A 27,119-nucleotide genomic window follows, 5' to 3' on the forward strand; every position below is an offset into this window, starting at 1 on the left:
CTGTACTCACGGTATTGGTTAGAACGATTTTGGTATCGTTCCTAGTCCTCAACACGATACACTGCTCGCCTTTGACGGAGACCAAATCGGAGGACACTTCTTCGACGGTGTCGAGGAGGATCATTTCTGGCTTGGCGCTGTTCTCGAGATGGAGTTCCAGGCGGTTGGGATAAAGTTTGGCATAACGTGTCTGCCAAGCACTAGCGAATGGTCCGCCTAACTTTTTGATATATCCATGCAATATGCAATCAGACTCTGAAAGATAATGTTTTATAAAAAATATCAATAAAAATACAAACAAAAAAGAACAAAGAACCACTAAAACGACAACTTCAACAAGTATTATATAATAAAGCCAAATCACTGGATACATGCCTTATGTATACTGAAAATATTGCATTAGAACTTTAAGCTAAGAAATAATAAAATGTAAATCGGTGCACGAGTTCATAGATAATCCTGACTATTTTAAGATATAAAAACAGCTGTCTTTGGTTCGCAGCTCTTGCAGATGTATTTTCTTTCCGAAGTATTAGTCATACTTGGTTTATACTAATATAAATTTGAATTTAATAGTATCGAAAAGCTGCGGTCAAAAAATCTCATAACGATGTTAACATTTGTATAAAATTTTTAAATATCAAAGAAATCGATATGAACCTTTTTCGTCAGCGTCAAACTTTTGCTTCTGCTTGGACTTTTTCTTCATTTCGAGTTTATCAGCCTCCTGATTGATCGTCTCGAACACGGTTTCCGCCACCTCTGACTGCCAGCGCTCGGATATCACGAGCGGGAAGTCTTTGTATTGTGCTTGATCGGCTTCTGTCAACTATATTCAAGATTATATAAAATTAACTGCCTTAGTTGACAACAAATCCAATAACTATATTTATATTTTAGACTTGAGTAACTACCCTAAGATGTTAAAGAACGACAGACAGACGAATATAAACGGGAACTAAATTGGTTTTATTAAAAAAAATAAGTAACAGCAAGGTAAATTAATAATAATTCATTAAAAGTGTACAAGTGCCGCGGACATAAAATATGTTCGGATATGCTCCTATGAATAGAAAAGATACAAAATAACTTGTACGACCTGGTATACCTGGTCACTCTGTATACGGGATTGGAAGATCGCTTAGTGGGTAAATGGTTCTTTACTTAGGTACTCTTTCTATTTGAACGACTTGATTTTCTGCAAACATTAATTATAGGTGACGTTGCATAGCTAAACCTAAATCGAAAAAGGAATACACCAGTACCAAGTCTACTACTACTAGTCTTTTACAAGTACTTCTGAATCGTCATTTAACAAACTGCATCAAGTGAAGCTACCACCGGCCAGGCGACCCCGAAGGCGTGTCGTACGACCGAGGGCCGCGTGTACCTTGATGCCCTTGGTGTCCTCCTCGTCGAAGCTGCCGATGTCGAAGGCGTCGGCCGCGTTGACCTCCCCGCGCGGCGGGATGAGCGGCGGCGTGTACTTCTGGTGGTACACCTGCTGCCAGTCGATGCCGGCGAAGAACACGTGCTCCTTCACCTCGTCGGCGCTGAGGGCACATTTGTTTGAGCATCGACTTGAAACATTACACAAACTAACTCTACAAATAATCGTAACATTTCTTTACACACTTAAATTATGTCTCATGCAATTCTTTATGTCACAGGTTATTTTCAAATTCGAAAAAATAAAATGTATCCATAGTCTATGGTAGGAGTAGAGTAAAACACATATTTACATATCTCTACGCTATCTCTGCTATAATATGCACTACAAACAGGTCCTGATTAATATATCTATAATACATACAACGGCTAGAGCTATATCGTACATCATCTCAATTTTATAAATCTAATAAACAATTTAACTGTTTACAAAAGTTAAATTGTAATATTGTAATACTGGACACGTTCAAATCTGTCATAAAAGTTTTTCACAATTTGTAAAATCTTACCCTCGTCCCTTGCAGCCGAGTCGCTTGTTGATATCTCTTTGTAATAATCCTTCCAACAAACTCTTCAGACTTGGGCTAAATGATTCAGGCAGTTCGACATTCTAAAATATAATATATATTTTTTAATAGACTTCAATACAGAAAATTATTATATAATATCAAATTTTTTTTTTTTTGCACACCTCAAATGTTGAAGCATTTAGAGTACTCTAGACGTAGTCGGACATTAAATCCTTTGTATAATTGTATAACAAATAATTGTATAATCTTCAAGTAAAATTTTTTTAAATAACTACTGATTTCATTGACAAAACTTAGTGACGAAATCGTGGAAAAGAGTAAATACTGAGTTTGTTGCCGGTTCTTCTCGGTAAAAAAGTGCGATGCAAAAGCCTATTTGAATAAAGTGGAAATCACTATTACAAACAACCTAGTTTGATATAATCTCAAAAGTCATTATTACAAAAACGCGTATTCGTTTTTTTTTAATTCAGCTCTCCTTATAACGATAATTTCCGTGATTGAGGTGTGCAAATTTTGAAATTACATGAAAAAACGATTATTTTATAAATAGAATATATATTAAACTGAAACAAAGATTACATGTACCATGGTGAGAGTCATCCTGTCTATTTCGTGTTTATCCTTAGTTTTGTGTTGGCGGAAGGGCGAATGACCTTTCAGAAGCTTGTAGAGCATGCAGCCGAAACTGAACCAGTCAGCCGAAGAGTCGTATCCGGTACCCTTGGACAGCACTTCGGGTGCCATGTAACCATGGGTTCCGCTGGAAATCATAACGAACTCCAATATGACCTTTTAGTTAACAAAATTTTTCAATAATTTAAACTACACTTTGTTTTGTTGAATTTATTGTTTTGATACTCGTCAATGGAATGGTAGGAATATGATTTAAAGTAATAAACAATTTAAAAGAAATAAAGTAAGTATTTCCTGTTACAATAATTGTACTTGATAGATTGACGGGCACAATATTCAAATAAAATAAGTATATTGAAGAATACTTGTCAATACTTTTTATGCTCTATAAATAAAGTGATTGAAAACATTTCCTGACGTTTGTTAAATCAGATCTTTAAAATTGTAACTATTTTATTCATCTTACATAAGTAGGAGACATGTCTTAGTAGTTTTATATAACAGACAGTGATGTATATCTTTGTCATAAATATATTTAAACTTACACGCTGGCGTGCGGTTTCTTCTTAGAGAAGTCGCAAGCAAGTCCAAGGTCGGATATCCGAACGTGACCGTGTTCGTCGAGCAATATGTTCGCTGGTTTCAAATCTCTGTACACTATGTGCCGTTTGTGCATGTGTTCCAAACCTAGAAAAAATCATAACATTATAAATACATATTTTATAATTAAACGGAACCATTGTTATAAAATAACAATATAATTTAATTTTATTTATCAATATATCGTTAGTAATTTGAAACATAAAGCTGGATTACACTAAGACTGACAATATTGATTATTATCAAAAACGTAGTTGTTTAAAGCAAAACATTTAATTGTTATAAATGTCAGTTGTTACATGATATTAGATAATGAAATAATTATACTTTATTCATTTTACAAAGGTGTGAATTCCCCACACTATCGTGTTATAATTAAATATTTTTTCATTATACATTACACGATTTACGCAACTCATTTGTAACGTGTTAATTACTATTAATAATTCTTTGTTTACATTTTTTTACCGTACGAAATAATAATTATTAATATCAATAACAAAGCAAACACATTACTACGTTGACGTTATTTTCAAATATATCCATCGGCTGATTAGTTAAATTTAATTTATTAATAGAATATAGAATAATCACCAACAGTATGAGGGCGAGGTTAAATATGAGCGGCATAAATTAATATTAAATATGTCAAGTACAATTGACCGCACTTTTCATAAATCACGAGAGATAATATCGGCTTTATGTAGTAGGGGAATAAAGATAAAAAAATAGATCGGTGTACATTCATATTGTATACGCAGGATGCCTTTTCATTACGGTCAATTAAAACTCAGCGGAGTTCGATTAGTGGGACCTAACTGCAATTGTGACAACTCGAATGCACTCCACTTTGACCATCTCGTTAGAGTTAATGGTTGTCCACATCTATTGGCCACTCCGATCAAGAACCGTTCGAGTGACGTTTCACGTAATACTTTCAGTTACAGTTAAAAACAAATTTTCAACACAAATGTAACTAAAAAAACGTTTCTTAATACTGTTCAAAACTTGAGAATAAGTGGAGCTAACAAAAAGAAATTGCACAGTTGCTACTTTTAAACGGAACACTACTAATGCAAAAAGAAAAAGAGCCGAGTCGCCTTTAACGTTTTACGAGACACCAATTAAGAATTATATAAATAACGAACTCTGTGTTTCAATCTTGTTTTACCTAATATGACTTCGGCTGCATAAAACTTCATTTCTGCCTCATTGAAGACGCCATGTTGGGAGAGGTGGTAATGGAGATCCCCACCGTTCATAAGGTCCAGAATGAAGCAAAGCTTGTCGGGCGTGTGAAACGCGTACGTCATGCACACGATGAATGGACAATCCACCTGGAACAGACGCACGTATTAATTGTAGGAAATTGACAAATGAAACGTCATCTCGCCGTTGTTAGGTTTTCACGGCGACTCATGCTGTCGTACCTCAGACTTTCTCAATGACTCATACGTTTTTTCATAGTATTCCACCAACAATTTGATTAATGTCTCAATCTTATACAAATGTTTCAAGCTCAATCCAGAATTTTAGGTGAAGTTTATTGATTTAAAAAATATGCTCTAGTAATAATAAAAAAATAATTCCAACCGATTTCGATGGTTTTCGCCTTCGTATTAAATTCTCGAGAAGTGTAAATAAACATTGTTTGACGCATTGGCTGGTCGAAAGGCGAAATAGCATAAAACTAATAAACTGCTGGAACGTTATGACGGCGTATTACGAGAAGCGGAAATATTAACCGAGCGTTGTGATGAATGCGTTCCCTTTGTTTACGAGACGGCCTCGTGACAAGTACGACCGGGTGAATCGAATAGTTTAACCACTTCCAATTACGTGGTAACAAATAAAATTATCAAACGATCCCACTTCATGAACATGTGGTAATCGAATTATGTTTTTGTGACCACTTCAAACATTATCTTCGCAGCGCCGTGCGATTATTTTGATTGATAAGCCTCGATAATCGCAAATGCGTATGAACATCGATTTGGATTAAATTTTAAATGCAATCAATAAAAACATACAGACGAGACACAATTATGTTGTCGGAGAAAGGTTTCGTTCAATTTGATAAGTTTACTAAGTTGGAAAAGTTGGATCGTTCAAAATTTTCCAAATAACAGAGACATCGCCAACAAAGACAAGAGAAGAGTTAGAGATAACATCTGGTACATGTGAACCGTGATCGATGCGTTAAAGTTGTCAATGTAATTGAAGAACAAGTTGATCTTCGAGACAAGGCGTGTCGCGCTGAGATAGCCGTGATCTTGTTAGTGCTGTGTACGACACAAGTAGACGAGGCGGCGCCCTGCTACCAGACGAATGCTCATAAAAGATAAGCTTAGTCGTTCTGACAAATGGACTGGAAGGCATTAAAACTACTCCTGGTCGAGCTAATAATACATCTATTTGCGTGAACGATCTCGAATCGATGCATTATATGAGTAGAAATTGATTTGAAAGATTAACCGCATATCAAAGCAATTACCCCTAAATCGGTTTATAATGTGTTGTTAATGCATTTATTACGAAGGAAGTCAGTAATTTATCGGTTTATCGAGTAAGTAAAAATGATTATTTAATGATCGGTACTCGATGAGTCAAGTGAAATAAAATTTGTCATTTTTACCATACATAAATCTTATTCCATTAAAAACTTTTCAAGGAATATTGGTAAATGAGGTTTATTACTCGATGAAAGAATATATAGATGATTAAAAAGCATGGAGTTAGCATTCGTGGATTTTCATGCCTTTGTTTGTTGGCGGATAAGAGTAAATCTACTTTTTGGTGGTTTTTTGGCGGTTCTCGGAATAACCTACATTTGAACCGATTATAGCTTTTCATGTTAATACTGTAAAATGATGATTCAACAGTTTTTATATGAGCTTGATTTTGAATAGCCTTATCCTAAATTGTATACATGACCATACAGTTACCACGTCGAATACATTTCGAAATAAGGTCAGAGAAAAAGAGACTCACATCATAAGTTAAGCCAACATGTAAATGTAATAAGTTAAGACTAAGAGGTCGAGGCGGTACCCGTTTTATAAACTTTGGAGACCGACGGACTTATCCGACTAGGGAGAGGCTTTTAGGTCACGAGAATGGATATGTCTTGAGTTCTGTAGATTTACCGTCTCTTGTATATGAAGCGATTTTATTTCTAAACCTACAATATATAGCCTGTATCAAAACCGTCAGTACGTCGAATATGTTTTCCAAAAGATTTATTGGTGTAGTCATTCTTAGCAACATAGAGACTCTATCAGAGACAAATATGTAAAGAAATACTGATTACATTTTTATGATTTCAATATCTTTTTATTCTATTAAAATATACATGCCGAAATGAGCAGGCACCGTTGAAACGATATTTTACACCTACCGGTTTAGAAAGTAAAATTTATTAACCAGCCAAAAACTTAGGCATTAGTCTTTTATAATAATTATAACAGACACACGAACGGTAAATATTACACTAATTATGTGACAAATGCTAAACTATGTAGAATATATTGTTACCGTGCCCCCACGAAGTATGTACTATTGATTTTGTGATCGAAACTTATGTTATATTCAGTTTATCTTTTTTCTCGTGATTGATTAAACATTTTTTGGTCACTGTTCCCATCGTATCTATTGTAAATGCAATTCAGTGTAAACGTTAGTGTTCCTGTTTTGTAAAAAACATCCCGCAATAAATCTCTAACTTTAAGTCGAATGAAAACAGTTTCAATAAGGTGTGTACCGAATGATAACCTAATAAGTCATAATACTTTAAATGTACCACTGCTTGGGTAAAACCTCCTTTCCTTTCGATGAGACGGTTTAAAGCTTCTGACACGACGCTGTCCAATGCGGTTAGGTGGATACACATATTGCAAATTTTTACCCGACACATGTACATTTCCTCACAATGTTTTCCTTCAGCGACAAGGAAAAAATTAATGATTAAGACAATATAAGTGTCTGGGATTGAAGCCCACTGCACGCACAAGCACACTTTTAACTCTGTTCTCGCAAAATACACGTGTTCTAACCATTGGAACCATAATATACTAATTGAACAGTCTCAAACTTATTTGTTTAACATTAAAAGTACAATCAATATTTTAACAAACTGAATATTCAAATTTCAAAAAAGAATAAAGCAAACGTAATGATAGTTTAGAATTAAGCTATTAATAAAGATGAAAAATTCAATTGGTTTGAATTGTAAAACAAAATGCAACGGAAGCGGCTTGGACTACGACAAATTGAGGGCGAGCCAATTCGTTTCAGTCCAATTGGTCGGATATCGTTTATGTCCCCGATGACATATCATGTATACACACAGCGTTATGAAGATATTACTATGAATCAAAGCAGTATATAGATAAACAATCAAATCGTTGTCGTCATAAAAAAAAAACAACTTCACGTGTGGTTTATGAAACATTTAGCCACTTGAAGATAAGATTTGTTTTCACCGAAACCTGTATTATTATAACATAAATTGTTTATGATACTTTTATCCGTGTTCATTAAAATTATCAATGTATTTCGAATACGTAAGTTTTAACGTCACAAATCACCAATGTAATGTATTGACCATTCAAACATATGATTGGATTATATTTATTGAACAATTGCTAGACCAACAAACTTTTCGTCATTTAACTTAGTAGACCTGATTTTGTATGATATTAAGTTTCTTATTCATGGAGACAAACAATGTCGTCCAGCTAAATGATACGATCATTTCAATATATAGAAACATCTATACACTAGGTATATATTAAGATTTATTACTTTTGCTCATAACTAAAAAGTAGGTTTTCTCAGTAAACATTTAGAAATCAATGGGAAGAATGTAATGTGAAATATTTAATTGATCAGGGTAAGATAAAACAAATATTAAGTCTCTAGGTTAAATAGTGCCCGTTTTAGGTCAGTGTCGAGTCACCATGGTTAGAACAGCCACGCTCAAGGTTCGTGCGAACAAATCTGCACAAGAATGCATTGAATACACGAGCTTCCAACTTTACTATATATATATATATATAAAAACGGTCTCCGTAGCACTTCGAACAATACTTCAGTTATATTCGAAGAACGTTTATTCCTCAACATACATTCATTTCGAGTGTCAGTACAAAATCGAGATAACTGGTTGTCAATGTATACAGTTAACATCGTGATGAAATATTAAATCAATAATCGTAGAGTATATTATTTTAAATACGAAAACGAAAATCAAACATTTATTTTGCCTGTACGTTAACAAAGACGCCTATATACTGTATCTTTTTCGAATGAAAAGTCTCATTGAATTTATCTGAGTTAAATAATAACGAAAACTCGGCGATAAAGCCTCATGTAGGTACCGAGAGGAAACACATGGTTGACTTGTCGCCAACAAAGATACGCGTCATGAACATACAACACATGAACCTGTAAATATGTTTCTGCCTTATTTTTCTTTCTTGCCTTTAATACGGACAGACACATATTTATTTAAAATACTATTATCTATATATATATATATATAATAAACACTATTTTAAAATTAATTGTATAAACAAAGTCATGCGATACTGTGATTACATTATATTCGAATAAGGCTACTGAGCTGTTAAGTTATCAAAGTAGATTATTATGCGGTTCAAACTCGTTTAAATTTATTTATTTTTAATTATTCATATGACGATGATGATCAGACCGATTTCGACCATAGCGGCCATTTGCAACCAGTTAACTGCAGGATTATATTCAAATGCATATCTATCTATGTGCTCATAGATGTACTCTGTATTTCGTCACTTTCATTGTCCGATTGGACGGAAACCCACCATCGCATGTAACACTCATACGATTATAGATATAAGGTCAAACAATATCGTTTATTAAACCTAAACAGGAAGTATAGCATTCGAACAGAATTTAATAAGCATTTAATAAGGTAAAAACACTAATGACATACTTACTTACACATCGCAAGAAGTGCTCGGAAATGGTAGACGTTTGTTATTTTTTGTATGATTAATAAAAACAAATAGTCAATATTTTCGAATACAATTACATACTTTAAGAGTTAAAATTACAGATTAAAATAAAATGATTAAATTGTGTTTCTCTTTACAAATTTTTCGTTAAAGCAAAACTTCGTTGGAGTTCGCAACGGAACTGTATTCCTAGAACGAGTTTTAAACAAAGATACAATTCCGTAGCAAAATCAAGTTAATAGTTTTGATATTTAACGCAAAATAACGTCGAAAGTTTAACGAACAATTTAAATAATTCTGACAAAATAAATTACATTATTTATTTAGTATATGTTTGTACTCCTAAATCAACAAATTATTTTAATAGCGAGTTCCACAAATATATTGATCACATACACGAAATATAAACGTTTTCACGTATCTACATGTTTCACCATATAGACATATATAAAATATACTGACAATCATAACCTTAAGAAGCTGACCCTAAATAAATACGATAAAATTGGATCACAAAAATAACCGTACCGAATATTTTCATAAAAAAAAACACGATAAAAATTTCGTTTATTCGTACTTAAATAATTTTATTACAATTTTACTTAACCACATAAACACAAATGACAAATATTTATTGATTTACTTGCATGTTGATCCACTTACGACGTTTAATGAACAATTTTTAATAACGATTTAATCAGAACCCTTTAGAAACAATATTGCAAACTACTTACTTGGTTTCTTACTCCAGAGAGTACGACATTGTAATGCTATTCCTTTGTTTTAAATATGCAAATCTCCGTGGCGCGAACCACGCGATGGAAACATTAAGATGACTAAAAAAGCGCTCGTATTTTCTTAAAATGTAATTTACGAGAAAATTTTATACTTATTTATATAATACCCTGATTAATGATATTTTTTTGAAAGCGGTATCTATTTATGGAAATATATAGAGAAAATTAAATTTATTTATTTGACATAAAAGTTTAAAATAAATACGAAAAGCATATGTATGTATATATACATGTAACGATTAGTCAAACAATATAGGCGATTTTTTTTTTACTGCACTATTAAAATTAAAAATACATTAAAAATTATAAACGTTCCATAAAATTACAAGGAAATAGTTTTATTTAATTAATAGGTTTAAATGTTAGCATTTCAACTAAACTGCCGCGTTTGTTTAGCGGCTAGCTTAATGGCTGCAAACCGATTATTGGTTCAAATTTTTTAATAGCTAGAAGTTGAATTTTTGCAGTGCTACAGATCATGTTGAAAAGCACCTAAAACCTGCAGCCTAATCTCTCCATTCGTGTCGGATTGCCGTCTGTTTGGATTATGAGTGAGGGAGTACACAGTGCACCTGTGTTTGGACATACGCTTATTCTGCATTATAATTTCTTCTGCGCAGTTAAATAATTCACGGTATTATAAGTTAAGTTAACGATATTGGCAACCGCGACCGAAATAAAAAAACGAGTTAAAAAAACATTAGTAGAAAATAGATCGTATAATATTATATATAGTAATATAAATATTATTCTATATAATATTATAAAAACCGTACCTAATGTTAGCACAGAATTTGATGTAGGTTATGTACTTTGACTTATAAATACTATTATTGATATATATATTAGTGACTTATATACAGCTGAACAATGTAATTTGATGAGTGAAAAAACTTCTATCTAATTAAATATATATAATAATTGAAAATAACTAAAGTTCTTCTCAGTAGGATCTACATTACGAATCAGCGGTAGATTTTCATTTAATTAAATCTTGTTATTTGACGATTCTGTATAGCTCTTCCTAGAAGAATGTTTATATACATTTTATCGTTTAAAATAATAAAGAATGCACTCACCCCGGTACTGACTAGAGAGAGCATGATTCGCTCGTTTAGAGCGAGCGTCTCGCCTTGCTTCATCTTGATACGCTTCTTATCCAAACATTTCATAGCGTACATCTTCCCCGTGTCCGCCTTTCGGCAACCATAAACCTTGCAACGAGAGTTTTTTATAAAATATTTTGTTATCAATCGAAAATATTAGCGAATGATATAATAAGAAGCCTTAGAACGTAATAGCGTTATTCATAAGAGAGACTCATCGAGTCGCAATAAGACCAAGAATAAAGTTTGAATCACATTTTAGATTATTCTTTTACAAATAATGTAAGTAAATTGAATTATGAATCGACTTTTGAGCTATTTTTTTTTGAAGACCTTAAAAAAACATCCTGGTTTGAAATTTATAGTTTTAATACACAAGTTAATATTAACATTTTCATAATTTGTACGGATTCAAATTTATCTATTCAAACATATGAAAGCTAAATGAACACGTAGCAGCATCGTGAAGGAAAAGTAGGTAACTTTCTTTACTATTTGATTGCAATCCTAGAGATAGCGCATAGATTTTCTTTAGGGCTACCCTGGCACGGTTACACGTAGCATATTAATGAGCTCTCACCATGAACTATATTTTCTTCTCATGTTCTAACCGCAGTAGAGAATAAATGTTGCTTTTTATAGTCCTTAATAACTTTTTTCTTTTGACTAACTAACCAGTGCACCGACTCTTTGTTTATACTATGTATATACGATGTATATACGTTTACATGTAACATAGGTTTCGAAAAAAGTAAAACTGAATCAGGTCTCCATCAAACGTGTGATGAAATTATATCAAGTAGAGACAACAAATAATGCGAGTTTGTCGAACATACACACACTTCTAGAAAACGTCAAACGTCAAAATGTTTAGATCAAAATCGGACCTATCATAATCAAGCCGATATTACATTTACAAATACATTGTCACGAAAACGCCGTCGCTACGACACTTATGTTTTTATTAATACCGCGATAACATTCGCGAACGATTTTTAAAATCTCGAACCGCGCGATTGTATCTTGATAATAGTTTCGAGACAATACAAATGTAATCAAAGCACGATTTTTTTAATTTCAATAGTTCAATAACATTTTTTTTAAACTTAGTATATAAATATAGTATTTCTGTTCTGAAACATGGTGCGAAAACCATGCCTAAGAACAACAAAAAGGCTATCGATTTCGCGATACGATGTTGATCATATTGCATTCGCGAATGCATATCGGCTTTACTTTCAACTGTAGGGATATTTGAAGGAATAGAACATAATAGATAATAGAAACTAGAATACTGTTATTGAAACGAACTTATTATTTCATAGCCCCTATTCCTTTATCTACTTATACTAATATCAATGAATATATACTAATATATAAAAATATCTTGTATGGCTGCTTGTTAGCGAATCTCAACTTAACCGATCTTAATGAAATTTGTCAAACAGATACCGAGCTTACTGGATAAGGACAGCGGTTTTATAAAAAAAGGTGACGCAGACGGAGAACATGTCACTACCACCTGCCAATAACTGGTCATCAATACAATCCAGCGCATAGCAGGCGAGGTAGTCTCGCCGTAACAAGCGACTGTAAACACTATTTAGTAGCGTGTTGATGTTTGTTCTCGGAGACCAAAGAGGATTCTCTATATGTAAATATATATAGTTTAGTGTCTGTTTATATTTACATTTTTAGTGCATCTGTTAATAGAAACGTTTGTACTGAATTAGTAAGCTTTACTTTTAGAAGTCTTTACAAAGTATACAATACGTATAGTAACGTATATCTTATAGAAAAATTAACTTATTAGACAAATTTTGAAGAGCCAATAGCGCTATGGTTTAAACCTATATAAAAAGTCCCAGGATCGGTCCTGACCCCTTGGGCTATTATCATCCCTACTCTTAAGACAAGCTTTAAGTCTATATAAGGAGGTAAATAGGAATATTAGTAATTCCTTATAAGAAAGTAACAAGTAATCATTTTTAATCACGAAATTAACTCGTGATAACATAACATATATACAATTTGTAAGTAACATTAATTTGACATACACATAAAATGTATATGTCACCGTAATATTGTAAATACTGTTAGATTATAATCTATCTCGCAAGATTGTGAACCGTAACATACTGCTTACAATTTAACGCATTACTTTTCGGTAGATTATAATCTACCGAAGCTAATTAAAGTTCAATTATAAAAAACTCTAACCTAACGTAACTGAAATATCATAAACTATCGAAATTTTTGACGTTTTATTTTGAGTTAAATCACCATTCACAATATTTCGGTAGTTTACAATCTCGCGAGATAGAATAATACAATCTAGCTGTATTTACAATTCTACGGTGATTTATACACACCATAGAATATAAAAAATATTAAACGAACTCACTTCACCGAAGCCTCCTCGACCGATGATACGATGTACGCTAAAATCGTTCATTGTCAACTGAATATTCAATTCTAAATTTTTCCATTGGCAAAATCTCGTATATTTATCACTGAAACAAAAAATCCCCATTAGGAAAAAAATACTTGATCGCAACAATATCTATACAGCCGTTTCACTAAGATACCTTTCTAAGAAATTTTTAAACGGTTCTCCTCTTAAATGCTGGAATATTTCTTCAATATAGGGCTGAAATGTAAGGGTAGTTTTAGTAACATCGAACAGAATAATAAACCAATAAATATATAAATATAATTTTACCTCAAATAGATTCGGTGGTACCTCGTGTTTCATTAGATATTTTTGTACATGCGCGACGCATTCTTTAGAATAATCCTTAAACAGTAAAAAATGGTTTATATTATGTGTTATTAGTAAGAATATATATATTTTTAAAATTTTTGGTATTTACATAACATGCAATAAGGCTGACAAACCCGTTAAGGAAAGTGCAGCCCACTCAACTGTCAAATATCAATACTCTTTATTTCGGTTTGTCGGTTTAAATGAATGAATGAGTAAAGACACTAACGACAGAACAATCTTTATTCCGGTTTTCAGTGAATTTAGGGTGCATGAATATATAATTTATATATCACCGTAAAATTGTAAATACCGTTGGATTATAATCTATCTCGCGAGTTTGTGTGCTGTGACACGACTTACAATAAAACGTATGAAAGTCCGATAGCTTATAATCTTTCGGTAAGGTTAGATTTAAAAAACTTTAATTAGATTCGGTAGATTATAATCTAACGTAAAGTAATGCGTTAAATTGTAAGTAGTAAGTTTCGGTTCACAATCTTTCGAAAGCTTACAATTTTACGAGATAGATTATAATCTAACGGTATTTATAATTATACGGTGACATATATATTTTTTACAGTCTAAGGGCGGAGGTGAATATTAACTGAATATGAACGGGCTAGACAAAGTGCATTCGACAATAGTCGAAACTCGATTGCGTCTAAATTATTCAATACAAAACTTTATTTCTGAACACGTACAAGTCCTATATATATTGTACCGTTTCGATATACATATTTTGGATAATCTCTGTGAAGTTTAACGAGAACAGCTAGTGGAGCATTTGTTATATTGCTCAAGACAAAAAAAAAACCAACTATAATTCCTCGGTCTATCATATTGATATGATTATATATCCTTTTAAAATCAACTAAATAGGCACAAACATTTATCTGTAACACAAAAGCAAAATTAATAGGTCTTTGCAATAAAATATATTTAGTCTCACTAAGAGCACTTCACTTGGCAGTATACCGAAGACAATTATTTATACCTTTTCTCTCCCCCGAGAACGTCACTGTTAAGACAGATAAGTAAAGCGTCGAGCGCTTGGAAAAAGGAAACAATTCCCGTCCAATTGAAAAAAAGTCGTTTCAAATCTTCAATTTACCCACTAAAGAGGTTCTTAACTTTTAAAAGAATCTCGCCTGCACTGGATTCAGTTACATAAAAAAACATTAAACCAAATAATAGATTTAACGTTGTTTTTTAATAAAGATCTGAATCCGTTTACTTTATATTGTACATGATGTAGAGGAGTATGTACAAGTATAACTTTTTTAAATTACTTTTCATAAATTTGACATCCATTAAAAACTTAATTATCTAAAGTAATATTATTTTTATTTTCAATAGGACAACCAACAGTAGATAAAAATATCACATCATAATCAAAATAAATTACATTTAAAAATTATCTTGACAAATGTTCTACTATTTATTATAAAAAGGTAATATCTGTTTGTTTGTATGTATGGAGTAAACTCAGAAACGAATGATCAATTTAAAAAAAAATTCACTAGTAATAATTTAAAAGAGAATCCAATTTAGAATTCATACTCCAAACCGGTAGTAGATTAAGATAACCACTACGATTATATTTTTTGATATAAATTAGAAATTTATGTCTTTTATTTAATATTGAAGCCGAGAAAGATTAGACAGAATGATAAAAAATTAAGAATAGCTTTAACCTATTACATATAAAAGTTATAATTTCACTTAAAGTTTTAATCGAATATTCGTTAACGATTAAGACTTTAAATCGTGTTTCGGTCGGTCAGTGGTTATTTTTATAAATATTTATGTATACTTATGTAAATATAAATAAGAAATATTAGCTCTACATAATATTTAATTAATAGGGTTCCGTAACCAAAGGATAAAACAGGACCCTATTACTAACACTCCGCTGCCCGTCCGTCTGTCTGTCTATCACCAGGCTATATCTCATGAACCTTGATAGACAGATGATGAACTTCTGTTGCCGCTATAACAACTCATACGAAAAAAAGAATAAAATAAATATTTAGGAGTTTCCATACAATAAATGTGATTTTTTGCCGTTTTTATAGTAATTGGTACGAAACCCTTCGTGCGCGAGTCCGACTTACACCTGGCCGGTTTTAATATCGTATTGTATTATAAAAGTATTAAACGGATCTTTGAAAACGATTAAAAACAATCTGCATACTATAATATACATTAAAAATATTCGAACTAGCTTTAATCTCGTGACATTCATTGAAAACTTTAATGCTTTTTTTAAACGGATGTTTGCACGAGATTATTACAGATGAGTGAACTTTCAAACGGATTGAACACACACACACAGTGTTTACGACTAATGTATAAGTAAGGCGTCGTACACGTACCCGTATTGCGATTGAAGGCTTACGAAGTGGCAGACGGCTGGCACGTTGCCAAGAGTATCTACTTAACAGTGCTCTTTACGAAAACATACGTCTGTAGCAATACTAATGACAATTTTAAGATTACTCAAACATTTCACTTAACCAAAAGTCCTCCTTTAAATGTGGAAATGTTGACATTATGGTTAGGTTTATCCTCTCGTATGTTAATATTGCACTGTTTTGTATGTTTGAAAGCGGTCATTTCAGAAGCTATGTGTATGAAAACTATGTAACAATATTTTAGATTATTTAGCTATATAACTTCAAGCTACGTAGAGTGGAGCAATGACCATAGACCAATCTGACAAGCAAGAAGCAAGTACGGGTCGTTATATGTTCGCACAGGTCCACAAATGTACGAAACATAGAGGGTAAACCCTTGGCACAGTTCTTTTCGGTAGAATCAATCGGCAGTAGTTTTATCTTATCTTACTAATATTACAAAGTTATAAAATTCGTTTGTTTGTTACATTATTTCAGTAGTGATATCAAAAATAGGCTTAACAATATGTTTATACGTTATATGTTTTTCAGATGTAGCTTATCAATGTGGTTATTGATTTTTTTTGGTCCAACCATACTAATGAAAGTTCCAATTTCTTCACTGAGAAAATTACATTTAACTTTCATTCCTGTATCAGCGAATGTACGACTCTTACGCACACATTGATTATTATTTGGCTTCAAACGAAATTTAAATGAAATTGTCACTCTCTAGTACGAATAATCAACAAGGACATTCGTTTGTTAGTTTTATGAAAAAAAAAATGTCCTGTATGAATTATACAACCAAAGAATTGCTTTGAGGTTCAGAGTAAACAAATTATATAGAAATACGTCCTCTTCAATTTAAATTTCTAGCGAAGCTGGGTGACTCATTAAGACCTGTAAAATATATTTTGCTTGAAACATCCAATCTTCCAATTTCGGTTTGCATTTGATTTTGTATTAAAAAAATGCACTTCAAATATTTTCATTGAGAGAATATATGAGTACAAGCATGACTGGTAATTACTCAAACTTTTTGAATTATAACGTTTAATCTGATTGTTTTGAACGCAATCATTTACGTCCGTAATACCAAAAAAAAAAAAATAACAATAAACTATAGGCAATATCAAAATCTTGACTGCATGTTAATATTAAAAACAGATATTCGGTTGTTTTTAAAGTCAGTGCTATTCAAAGCAAGACAAGGCAAATCTATTCAGATATAAATATGTACAACATAAAATGATCCTAGGTTTATAGCATTCTAACATGCAAACTAAACAATAGGAAAAAAATAAATTAAAGTTTAAAATATTTCGTGCATTGTACACTTATACGAAAAACTTTTTTATAAGTACTAAGAAAATAAATATATATAGATCAATATATTTATAAGGACAATATAATACAAAAGTATTGTTATTTTGGTATTTACAATATCTAATTGGATATTTTTGGGGTCGGTGCAAGCCGATAGATGAACATCGGAATCGAAGTAACTTTTTTAATTTTTGTCGTTAGCATTTAATTTATTTTTCTACTTTAGTGGTAAATAAGTATTGGTTTTTTTTTTAATCAAATATAGCTATGTACGCTGTTTAGATGAGTCAAAGTCGTTTAGAGAAACAAGTGACGAATGTATATTTTTCCACTCTCCACCCTTATAAAAGTATGTTTTCTTTCTATTGAAACTTCCTATAAAGAATAATCTATTCAATACTAATAATAGGTCAAAAGCAACAAAATAATATAAATAACTTTATAAGTTCGACCTATTTTCATAAAATCAATAAAAATGAACTTACGTGCGAATGTGCTAATAGTTCCTTCATTATAAAATTGTCATAAATATCTCTCGCGATTCTTCGCCTTTCCTCCACGCATTCCTGCTTTTCGTATAACTTTATCTGACGAACAAAACGCAATATTATTATTTATTCTAGCTAAACGTTTATTACGCATATCTCCATCGTAATATTATTTACCTCTTCGTAAAATTTTAATTGTGGCACTGGTTCTTCTGACGTTTGTTCGCAAAATTCCTTAAATAATAAATAACCTGAAACAAACACAAATTTCAAAATTAGTATCATCACAATTATGACATGTCACATTTAATTATTTTTCGTAATTATTCAATGACCACAATAAAACTATTTGTCTATGAATAATTATTCATCGAACCACTGAATTCTTATTTTATCAACAATTGAATATCATCAATAATCAACAATTGAATTTTTATTTTATGAAACTAATTATAATTAGTTTAATAAAATAATAAAAATTCAATTATATAAAAATATGACATAATTTTAAGCACTAAATAGCATTAGTTTAAGTACATGTCTAAATAAATCGTTTATAACAGTGCTGTTGCTTTAGTATTTTCTTAAATACCTATATACTGTTTTCTGTATTATATTATAATCTGATTTTATATATATAAGTATAACAAAGAACATTAACGTAAATCATTCATTAAAAACAGGCTTCGTGAAGCCAGACACGGTAATAAATGAGTGGGATTACAAAATTAAACTGCATAGTTGCAATACTGAACTAACGAAATTAACATATATTTTAAAATAAGAAAAAAAAACTCACGTGTAAAGATTTTATTATATGTTTCAGTACATTAAAAAGACCGCATATACATATATTAGCTGAATTGTGTCGCGTCGTAACTTACGTCGCAACGTTTGATTTATAAAACTACAATTGTGTCACATTTTGTAGCCTTTGTAGCTAGTAGGTAAATAATTCTGTACCTTATAAATATATTATATACAAAGTCCCTCGACGATGTTTTCCAGTCTGTCTGACAGAACGCAATAACTCAAAAAACTACTGAACGGATTTTCATACAGTTATCATCCATGATCGGAGTGATCCATGAGGACGGTTTAGGTGTGTTATTAATTATGGTTTTGGTTTAAAAGTTTTATGTAGACCCTTATTCTATCATCATTACCATCTCCGATATTTTCTTGGTAATTGGTGTTTCATCAGTGGTCCTCAAACTGAGTATCTTTGTTACAGTCCATTTTCTTTCTTAACTTTTCATATTTAACATGAGCAAAGCTCGAGGTAGTACATAGTAAAAGTTACAGAACTTCCTAATTAGCAGCAATATTAATCTATGACAATATTATTAAAAGATGAGCAGTTGAAATTCTTTGAATTACAGTTTTTTTTTAAATAAAGTTGTTTTGCTGTTTTTTTTTTTCAAATAGAGCTATTCATATTGCGGTCTTTTTTTTAAATTACATAATTTGTACACGGTACAGATATATGGACTATCCATATTTTTTATTATTTATTGAGGTTCAATAGATTGAGGAAATATTTACGAAAGAGTATTCTTTTCCTAATTTTTATCATTTTTATCTGTTATTTTAATTCTACAACAAAGATTCAGACTGCGTATTTAGCCATTGTCACTAATTGTCGTTGCGAGTTCGTATCGAAGTGTCCGGGTGCAGCAATTTAACACATTAGGTTCTGCGACTTAGGTTAGATTAAGGGTCAAGGAAAGGGTAGTTAGTATTTAATATTTGTGACTTGTGTTGTAGCTTCAATTCGTTCAAGTGGACGTCAGATATGAAATACTGTCTGATAAAAAACTAACGGTCTTTTTGAGAATCTTTATATGTCCCGACTACTAAAATATTTTTAGGTGTACATGAAATAAACCAATGGCGACGAAAAAATAGTTTAATTTAATTGTTTTACGTCAAAGATATCAAGGGAACATAACGTACGTATGTTGTTTTCACTTTTCAGTTCTTCCATAATTTCAATAAAGATGAATAAACAAAGTTCACACATTCCGCAGTCCCTGACGTAAATCCTCATGCGTAATTGTAAATGATACGATAGTCATATAAATACAATTATCTATTATAATAAATTATTAAATAAATATCACAAGGTCGATATACGTACGTTTCCATACATATATATTGATTTAAGAAGGCGTTTTAGTAAATTAATTAATGTTATGAATGGATAGTAAAATTGGAAGTAGTAAACATTTATAACTTGGTCTGCTTTTAACGGTAGTCGGGTTTTGTGCATGTCCGTTTGGGTGGTCACCATCCTAGTAGATATTATACAGTGAACAAAAAATGTATTGTCATAACCCTATTTGAATAGTGTTTAAGCTGTAATTACCCACAGAGGAGACGTAACGTCTGCTTGCTTAAATTAACTTTCACAAAGTATAATATATTATGTGGTATACGCAGAAACACTATCACCTTTCACCATCAGAAAGACTAGCTGAGTAAAAATATTTCTATAATATTAAGATTTTAAACTGAAATAATGGTATTTGCTTTACCCACTTGCGCTGACTAAATAGTCCATTATATATTTATAAAATAATATGATTTACAAAAAATATATACCTGTTATTAAAATATGCTCTATTATAAATACAGAATAACTAAACTTTAAACTGGCACGATGGCAGATTTACAAGAATTTTCGGTAAAAACTGTACTGTATGTGGGCGAAGCTGTAGTTTTAGCTAATTGCTATACTACTATACTTATAGTAAAAAAAAATACTAAGACAGATTTAAAGACATCTAATTGAACTTAAAATTAAGACCATGAATTGAGTTACAACTTTGTAAAATTGATGCGGGGACTTGCGTGGAGATATTTCTTTTTCGCAGGGAAACCTTCGAAGATATCAGAATCGTGGCGGGTTATGTGGGATTCTAACAAACTAAAATGTGTGCAATGGCCATTCTCAATCGTAAACTGTGAGATTGTGTCAACATACGCAGTAATTATAATAACCAGGATTTTGTATGAATATATCAAATTGTCTTTCTTTATTTTAAACTAAAATAAATCATTGATGGATTTAATATTGTTAACGCACGCAATATGTCATACGGCAAACTACTAAGTAAGAAGTGCTATTCATGTACAAATACATAGCGTAGTTTATAATTTATAGAAGAAAGTATGGGCGCTTTGAGTTTCATAAAACAATTGCTGTATGCATTCCTGATGTGCGATCATTCAGTCACTGTTAGTTAAAAATTAAATATATCTGAATTTTGGAAACCTAGGTATATTTTATAACGTTAACAAAAATGTTTGTCATCATTGCAATATTTACAATAATAGATGAGTTATATATTTATGGGATGAGTTTTTCGCACGTTATCCTCGTAAATAATATAGTTCTGGTTTTAACGAAATACAAAAGAGAGACTTAAGATGAACGTTTACATTTTCGTGTAAACGTGGTACATTTACCTTATTTACACGTTACGGACTAAGGATGTGTTCACACTTGGTGGAAATAAGCGAAGATAAAACGATAACAAAAAACTACAACAATGAAGCGACTACACAATGGTGTAGTTGGAAAGGTGTGCTCATGGTACACATGGTACTTCCGTTTTGCTTGATCGCTCGTTTTTGTATTGATCTATAAGAATTCGATAATCAAATCTCATTTGAATACAGCGTTTTGTCATCACGAGCCAATCAAATAGTACTAAAATATTGCAAAAATAAATTTCGTCGTTAATAATTCTTAACGGTTAAAAAATAGCGCCCAATATTGCGGTCAATCAAGAAAATAATAAAACTGTGACTTTGCATTTTATGATATTCAATAAAATACAATTTTATAACGCACATCAGTTTCTTCTGCGTATTGTCTATATTGTAAAGATAACATCCGAGTAATTACTATAAAAGTCACTGTAATATTATGTAACGTAATTATGTGGAATGGCAATGTGTAGATAATGAAGGACGTGCTCGGCTAAGTGCAAACCAAATAGCCTTTGCCCTATCCACGTAGCATCCAGCGCACCCGATAAAGTTATTTACTGCAAGTCTAAGGGGCCGCCGCCCGTAAATTGCGTTTGTTACTTGCCTTGAGTAGGTACTCCAGCTGCAATATCGAGCTATATCACACAAATTGATATTGTTCCTATTTGCTAAGATTCATTATTTACGTAGTTTTTGGTCAAGATAGGTATTTAATTAAATACTTTTTATTGAACATGTTCTCCGCTTTTGGCAAAGATAAGGTCTGAGAAAACCCACTATAGTTTTATTCGCCTCGCCCTGAATTAAAAGCCTCGGGATCTGTTGCCTTATGGACTACTAGACCAAAGACATACATACAGATATATATGATTAGAAAACAGCGGAATTAAAAACCATGACTTGCAAAGAATTATATGATATATGTATTGAATTCAGCCAAATATAATAACATATTATTTCATCGGATATTATGTGAACATCCTACTTTTCAAACCACTGGTACTATCATGTATATCATGTATTCCGTATACGCTGCCAAAATAATAATAGATACATATTAAATAAAAACGTCGTATTGTCAGATTTGAAAGTCTCTCAATTTTATATAGAAAATTCGTTCGGTCGTTTACAGATAAGTCACAGTAAAGATTTCATGTTGATATCTTATGCGATATATTTGAAATACCGGAAGTGAAAAGACCTTGGACAACCGGTATTACCCTGTGTACGATAGGCTCAATACTTATTGTAGTTTAACTTTTTTTGTATAAATATATGTATATATAATATTTAAATGAAACTGGCTGACAAAAATTAAAAAAAAAAAGTTTCGGTATATGTACCTTGTATACCTACATATGTATGTACATACGGATTAAGTAAAAAGCGGTTATTTTGATATTACAAATACACTCCATTTTTATTATATGTATAGAAAGATATAGACAGGATAAGCCGTCAATTTTACAATTGAAAAGTCCATATACTTTTTAAGATACTTTTTTTTAAATAAATTTTTGAAGTTGCATTTTTGACTTATATTGAAAAAATCTAAAAAAAGCGATAACTCAAAAATGGTTCACTTTTGCATTATGCATATGGGGTTAAAATTACCGCAAATAGTCACCCCTATCACCTCCTAACGGGAATACGTCGAATTACCAATAACCCTGTATAAAAATCCACTGAATTTTATAAGTATTACTTATTTGATAACCTGTATTGAACCTAGGATAGCCTAATAACAATATTCTGATTTAAAAAAAGACAACTAATAAATTCAACCCCAATCAATTCCTCTCAAGGGATGCATTTTCAAAATATGTATAATCGCAAACTTCCTTAGTAAGTTCCTGAGTAACTTTCATACACCTCTTCGTTTCAAAAACACTGTAATAACCGTACTAATAAGCAAATGCTCAAACATCAATACAAACTTGCATCTTCGATTTCACCCTCTTGGGTGATGCATATTTAAAAACGTTCATTGAACAGCCAATTCCTTAGAACAGAACGGAAGCCTCAACAACGTTTTACATTTACATTTCTAACATCCAAAATAACAACTACCTTCAAAAAAATCTTTAAACAAATTTCCACACAATTTACATCAATTTAATTCCAAATTAATTTCACACAATTTCATCCCCTATTCAACCCACTTAGAAGATGACCTTATAACCTGAGGAATTTCTGTGCAAAATTTCAGCCCGTTAGAGCAACCGGCTTAAACTGTGCGATGTATGTCAGTCAGTCATTTTAAAATTTTATTAAACGTTACCGGGGTCTATAAAATTATCCTAACATATTCTATTTGACATTTGTGTTTATATATTTATATGTATAGCGGAGTAAATGTGTCATTTTAAATAGCTGATACTAATTTACATGAAAGTTTTTACTCAGCAAAGACTTATTAGCCACAGAGTGTTAACGAGTTTAATTACATTTCCTTTAACGTAAATTTAGTGCTAACCAGAGTAACGTCATCAGGAAAGTAGATTATGAAAGGCGTCACTAAATTTCGTATATCATATTTTTAATAGCAAATCCGGTATGGAATATGGGGACAAGAGTTAATTAAGAAATTTAAAATAATGTACTGGGAATTTTTCAATTGGCGGCGGTTGTCAGAAAGTCGAATGGACTGACATTTCTTACAAATAAATAAAAATTTAAAAAAAATATTATAAAACATCATCGTATTGCTACATATATAGGAACGCCTAGTAGACTCACTGCTGGCTGCAAATAATTAGGTTCGAATCGCTCTTTTCGGATTGTCGGACTATAAATAAATAAATATTATTTATTTCAACAATCCATAGAATCCGAGTAAATACGAGTGAGGGCAAACAGTTGTGCACTATGACATTTTCTGCACAGTTGACTGTTGTCGAATTGAAATCGAAACCGCATAGGAGAACATCACATTCAAGTTCTTTTTTCTTAAAGAAAACAATGGGTACAGTTGCAGGGTCACCAAAATAACATTGACCTCTGCGACAAATATTGAAACAAATATGTTTGCGATCATGGTTAACAACAAATGAGACATTTTTAATATATGTGACAACTTTAATGAAAAATATTCCAGCACCCTAGGCAGATTAGCCAACTATTGTGTGAGACGTAAGATTAATAATTAACATAATCAAATATTTGCTGGTGACATATAATACCTATTATTCTATGCTAATGCATAATTGTAACACCGGATAACTCATTCAAATTTGTCATCAAACTTTGTAAATGGAACACGCTATTGTTGAATTACTTGTTAATTCAAATTTCAAAATACATTTGTAGGTATAGAAGTAGGGAATGAACCGATTTAATGATTTTTTTGTGTGTTTGAGAGGACCTGGATGTTTTGGATTGGACACGACAGGTAACGCATAAAATTGGGACAGGGATATAAAAAAATATGATTCTTAGTTCATAATTAATAACATACAAACATTTTTAAATATCAAATACAGTGTATTTCGTTCGTATTAAATCAGGACATGAAGTTTAAAGATTCAGAATGTCGTCCATTCTATCGTTTGCATTTATCAGGACGTTAAATATATCAGTGTTGATTTTCATCAAAATACTGGTAGTGATTTCCCGGTGACGGATTCACAAATATTGATTTAGATTATTTTGTAAAAACTATTTACTTCTGACCCGGTTTCAAGCGTGCCGCTCACATGAACATTGAACTTATGTATAACATATATGATGTGCAGTATAAACGTACGTTGGGACATTCTCAGAATAAGAGTAATATTTACCATTTGAACAAATCAAAATTTACTATTATTGAATACTGAAAATAATTTTAAACATGGGGCTCTTTGTAATTTGTGTTGCATCGACTGTGTCCCTAACACAGTAAAAACATTGCATTTCCTGTCCCTCTAAAATTGCATTCCACGTGCATACTTCGCACGTATTCTATGTTATAATATAAAATCATAACTTTAGCTCTATAGTTTAGAGTTGACTATGTGTGTATGTTAACTACCGAATAAATTAATACCGATGATGTTGACGACGACGAAATTCGTTGAGTGCGACTTAAACTCCTATAACAATTTTTTATGTAAAATTTCGATGTCCAATCTCGAATCGGAATCTTCACATTGCCGTTAACTATAAAAGCATCTTGCAGCGTTTCTTTGATTTGTGCCATAAATCGAGTCTTCAAAAGCAATAAAGGACTTACAGTACAAAATTTCTTTTTTTAAGCATTCTGACTCAGTCGCGTGTTGGATCATTATTTCGAAGACGTAAAAGAGTACCGACTTCAAATAACCCAAGCGTTATATTTCTGCCGAAAATTAGGCAATGTTTTAGCTTACTGTCAAAGAGATGTAACCGAATCGACATTCTTTTTCCAAAATCATAAATACACACTTATTTTCACTACAATTTTTAATTCACTTGATCAAATACAAAATTACTTCCATTAGTGTTTTTAACTATTGGTGGTTTTTCCAATTGTTGCATACTATTTGTTCTAATGTCTTCTGTAACAATTTAATTTAATGAGCCGTCTATTTAAATACTTGTCATTAGTAAAGTCGTACATAAGTTCTCGAAAAATGTTTAGAATTCCCATTTATGAGGACAAAATTAATATTTTAATTTATGACGTGTACATTTACTAATATTATTCACCTGTCACATAAGTTGACTTCATTTAAGATACAAGACAAACCACTATGAGAGACAGCTCTTTGTAAGATTATAGTCTCAGTGTTTACCGCATAAAAAGTAAAACCATTTGTGAGGACGGACGGACCGACGAATTGAAATATACGTATGTGTGTGTACAGCGCCCGCCTATCTTGTTCACGTTTAATGTGGTGTACGATACAAATCTCTATAAGAACGTAGCTACAGAAATTGTCCTCCTTACATTCTTTATCATCTCGTACGCTTCATTATCGATCTAATGGTCTTTTTCTTTTGCGTTAGCATGTATAAAGGGACCGTCAATACTTTGCTGCTGCTTCTGAGCAAAACCTCCTCTTTAAGGTATTTTTATTATTTGTTCATTCCAAATAATTTTCAAATTAATTAGTTACTACAGGCACAAGCGACATAACTTCTTAGCTCCGATAGTTGGTGGCGCATTGATGATGTAAGGTATGTAATGATTAATATTTCCGCCAATGTCTATAGGTGGTGACAGCTACTAATAAAAAATAATTCTCGGTATCAGATTTATACATATATTCAAATGAACAATGCATACGGTCTTTGGTCTGCACAACGGGAAAAACATACATATTTCTCAACATAAACACGTGTTGCAAGACTTGAGCAGTAACATGTTTCGAGATGAAAGAACTGTACAAAGGGTTCTTCGCACACACTAACCTACTTCCGCGGAGATAATGCAATTATGTTATTGGAAAAATGAAAAGAGGCTGAATAAGTTTACAGCAATGATAATAATCGAATGTGTTCAATCTAAACTAACTTTATTTATCTAAAACGAAACATTATCTTTCAATTATTACAATGTTCGGCA

At 31.8% G+C, this 27,119-nt stretch overlaps 1 protein-coding gene across 2 annotated transcripts in view; it reads right to left on the reverse strand.

The window, feature by feature from the left end:
• Positions 1-27,119, reverse strand: part of LOC113403382 (G protein-coupled receptor kinase 1) — a 35,698-nt gene that overhangs the window by 3,269 nt on the left and 5,310 nt on the right. The window contains exons 3-15 of one of the 2 annotated variants that reach the window (XM_026643920.2): positions 18,272-18,345; positions 18,092-18,193; positions 13,837-13,911; positions 13,703-13,764; positions 13,519-13,627; positions 11,088-11,222; positions 4,387-4,552; positions 3,161-3,302; positions 2,562-2,742; positions 1,959-2,059; positions 1,391-1,553; positions 661-829; positions 11-255 (exon numbers count right to left, since the gene is read on the reverse strand). In XM_026643920.2, coding sequence (XP_026499705.1) covers positions 11-255; positions 661-829; positions 1,391-1,553; positions 1,959-2,059; positions 2,562-2,742; positions 3,161-3,302; positions 4,387-4,552; positions 11,088-11,222; positions 13,519-13,627; positions 13,703-13,764; positions 13,837-13,911; positions 18,092-18,193; positions 18,272-18,345 — 1,724 coding nt within the window. The remainder of the gene's footprint in view (positions 1-10; positions 256-660; positions 830-1,390; positions 1,554-1,958; positions 2,060-2,561; positions 2,743-3,160; positions 3,303-4,386; positions 4,553-11,087; positions 11,223-13,518; positions 13,628-13,702; positions 13,765-13,836; positions 13,912-18,091; positions 18,194-18,271; positions 18,346-27,119) is intronic. The other variant, XM_026643921.2, reaches the window with a different exon arrangement.

Source organism: Vanessa tameamea, chromosome 13 (assembly GCF_037043105.1).
Source record: "Vanessa tameamea isolate UH-Manoa-2023 chromosome 13, ilVanTame1 primary haplotype, whole genome shotgun sequence".
Taxonomy (NCBI): Eukaryota; Metazoa; Arthropoda; class Insecta; order Lepidoptera; family Nymphalidae; genus Vanessa; species Vanessa tameamea.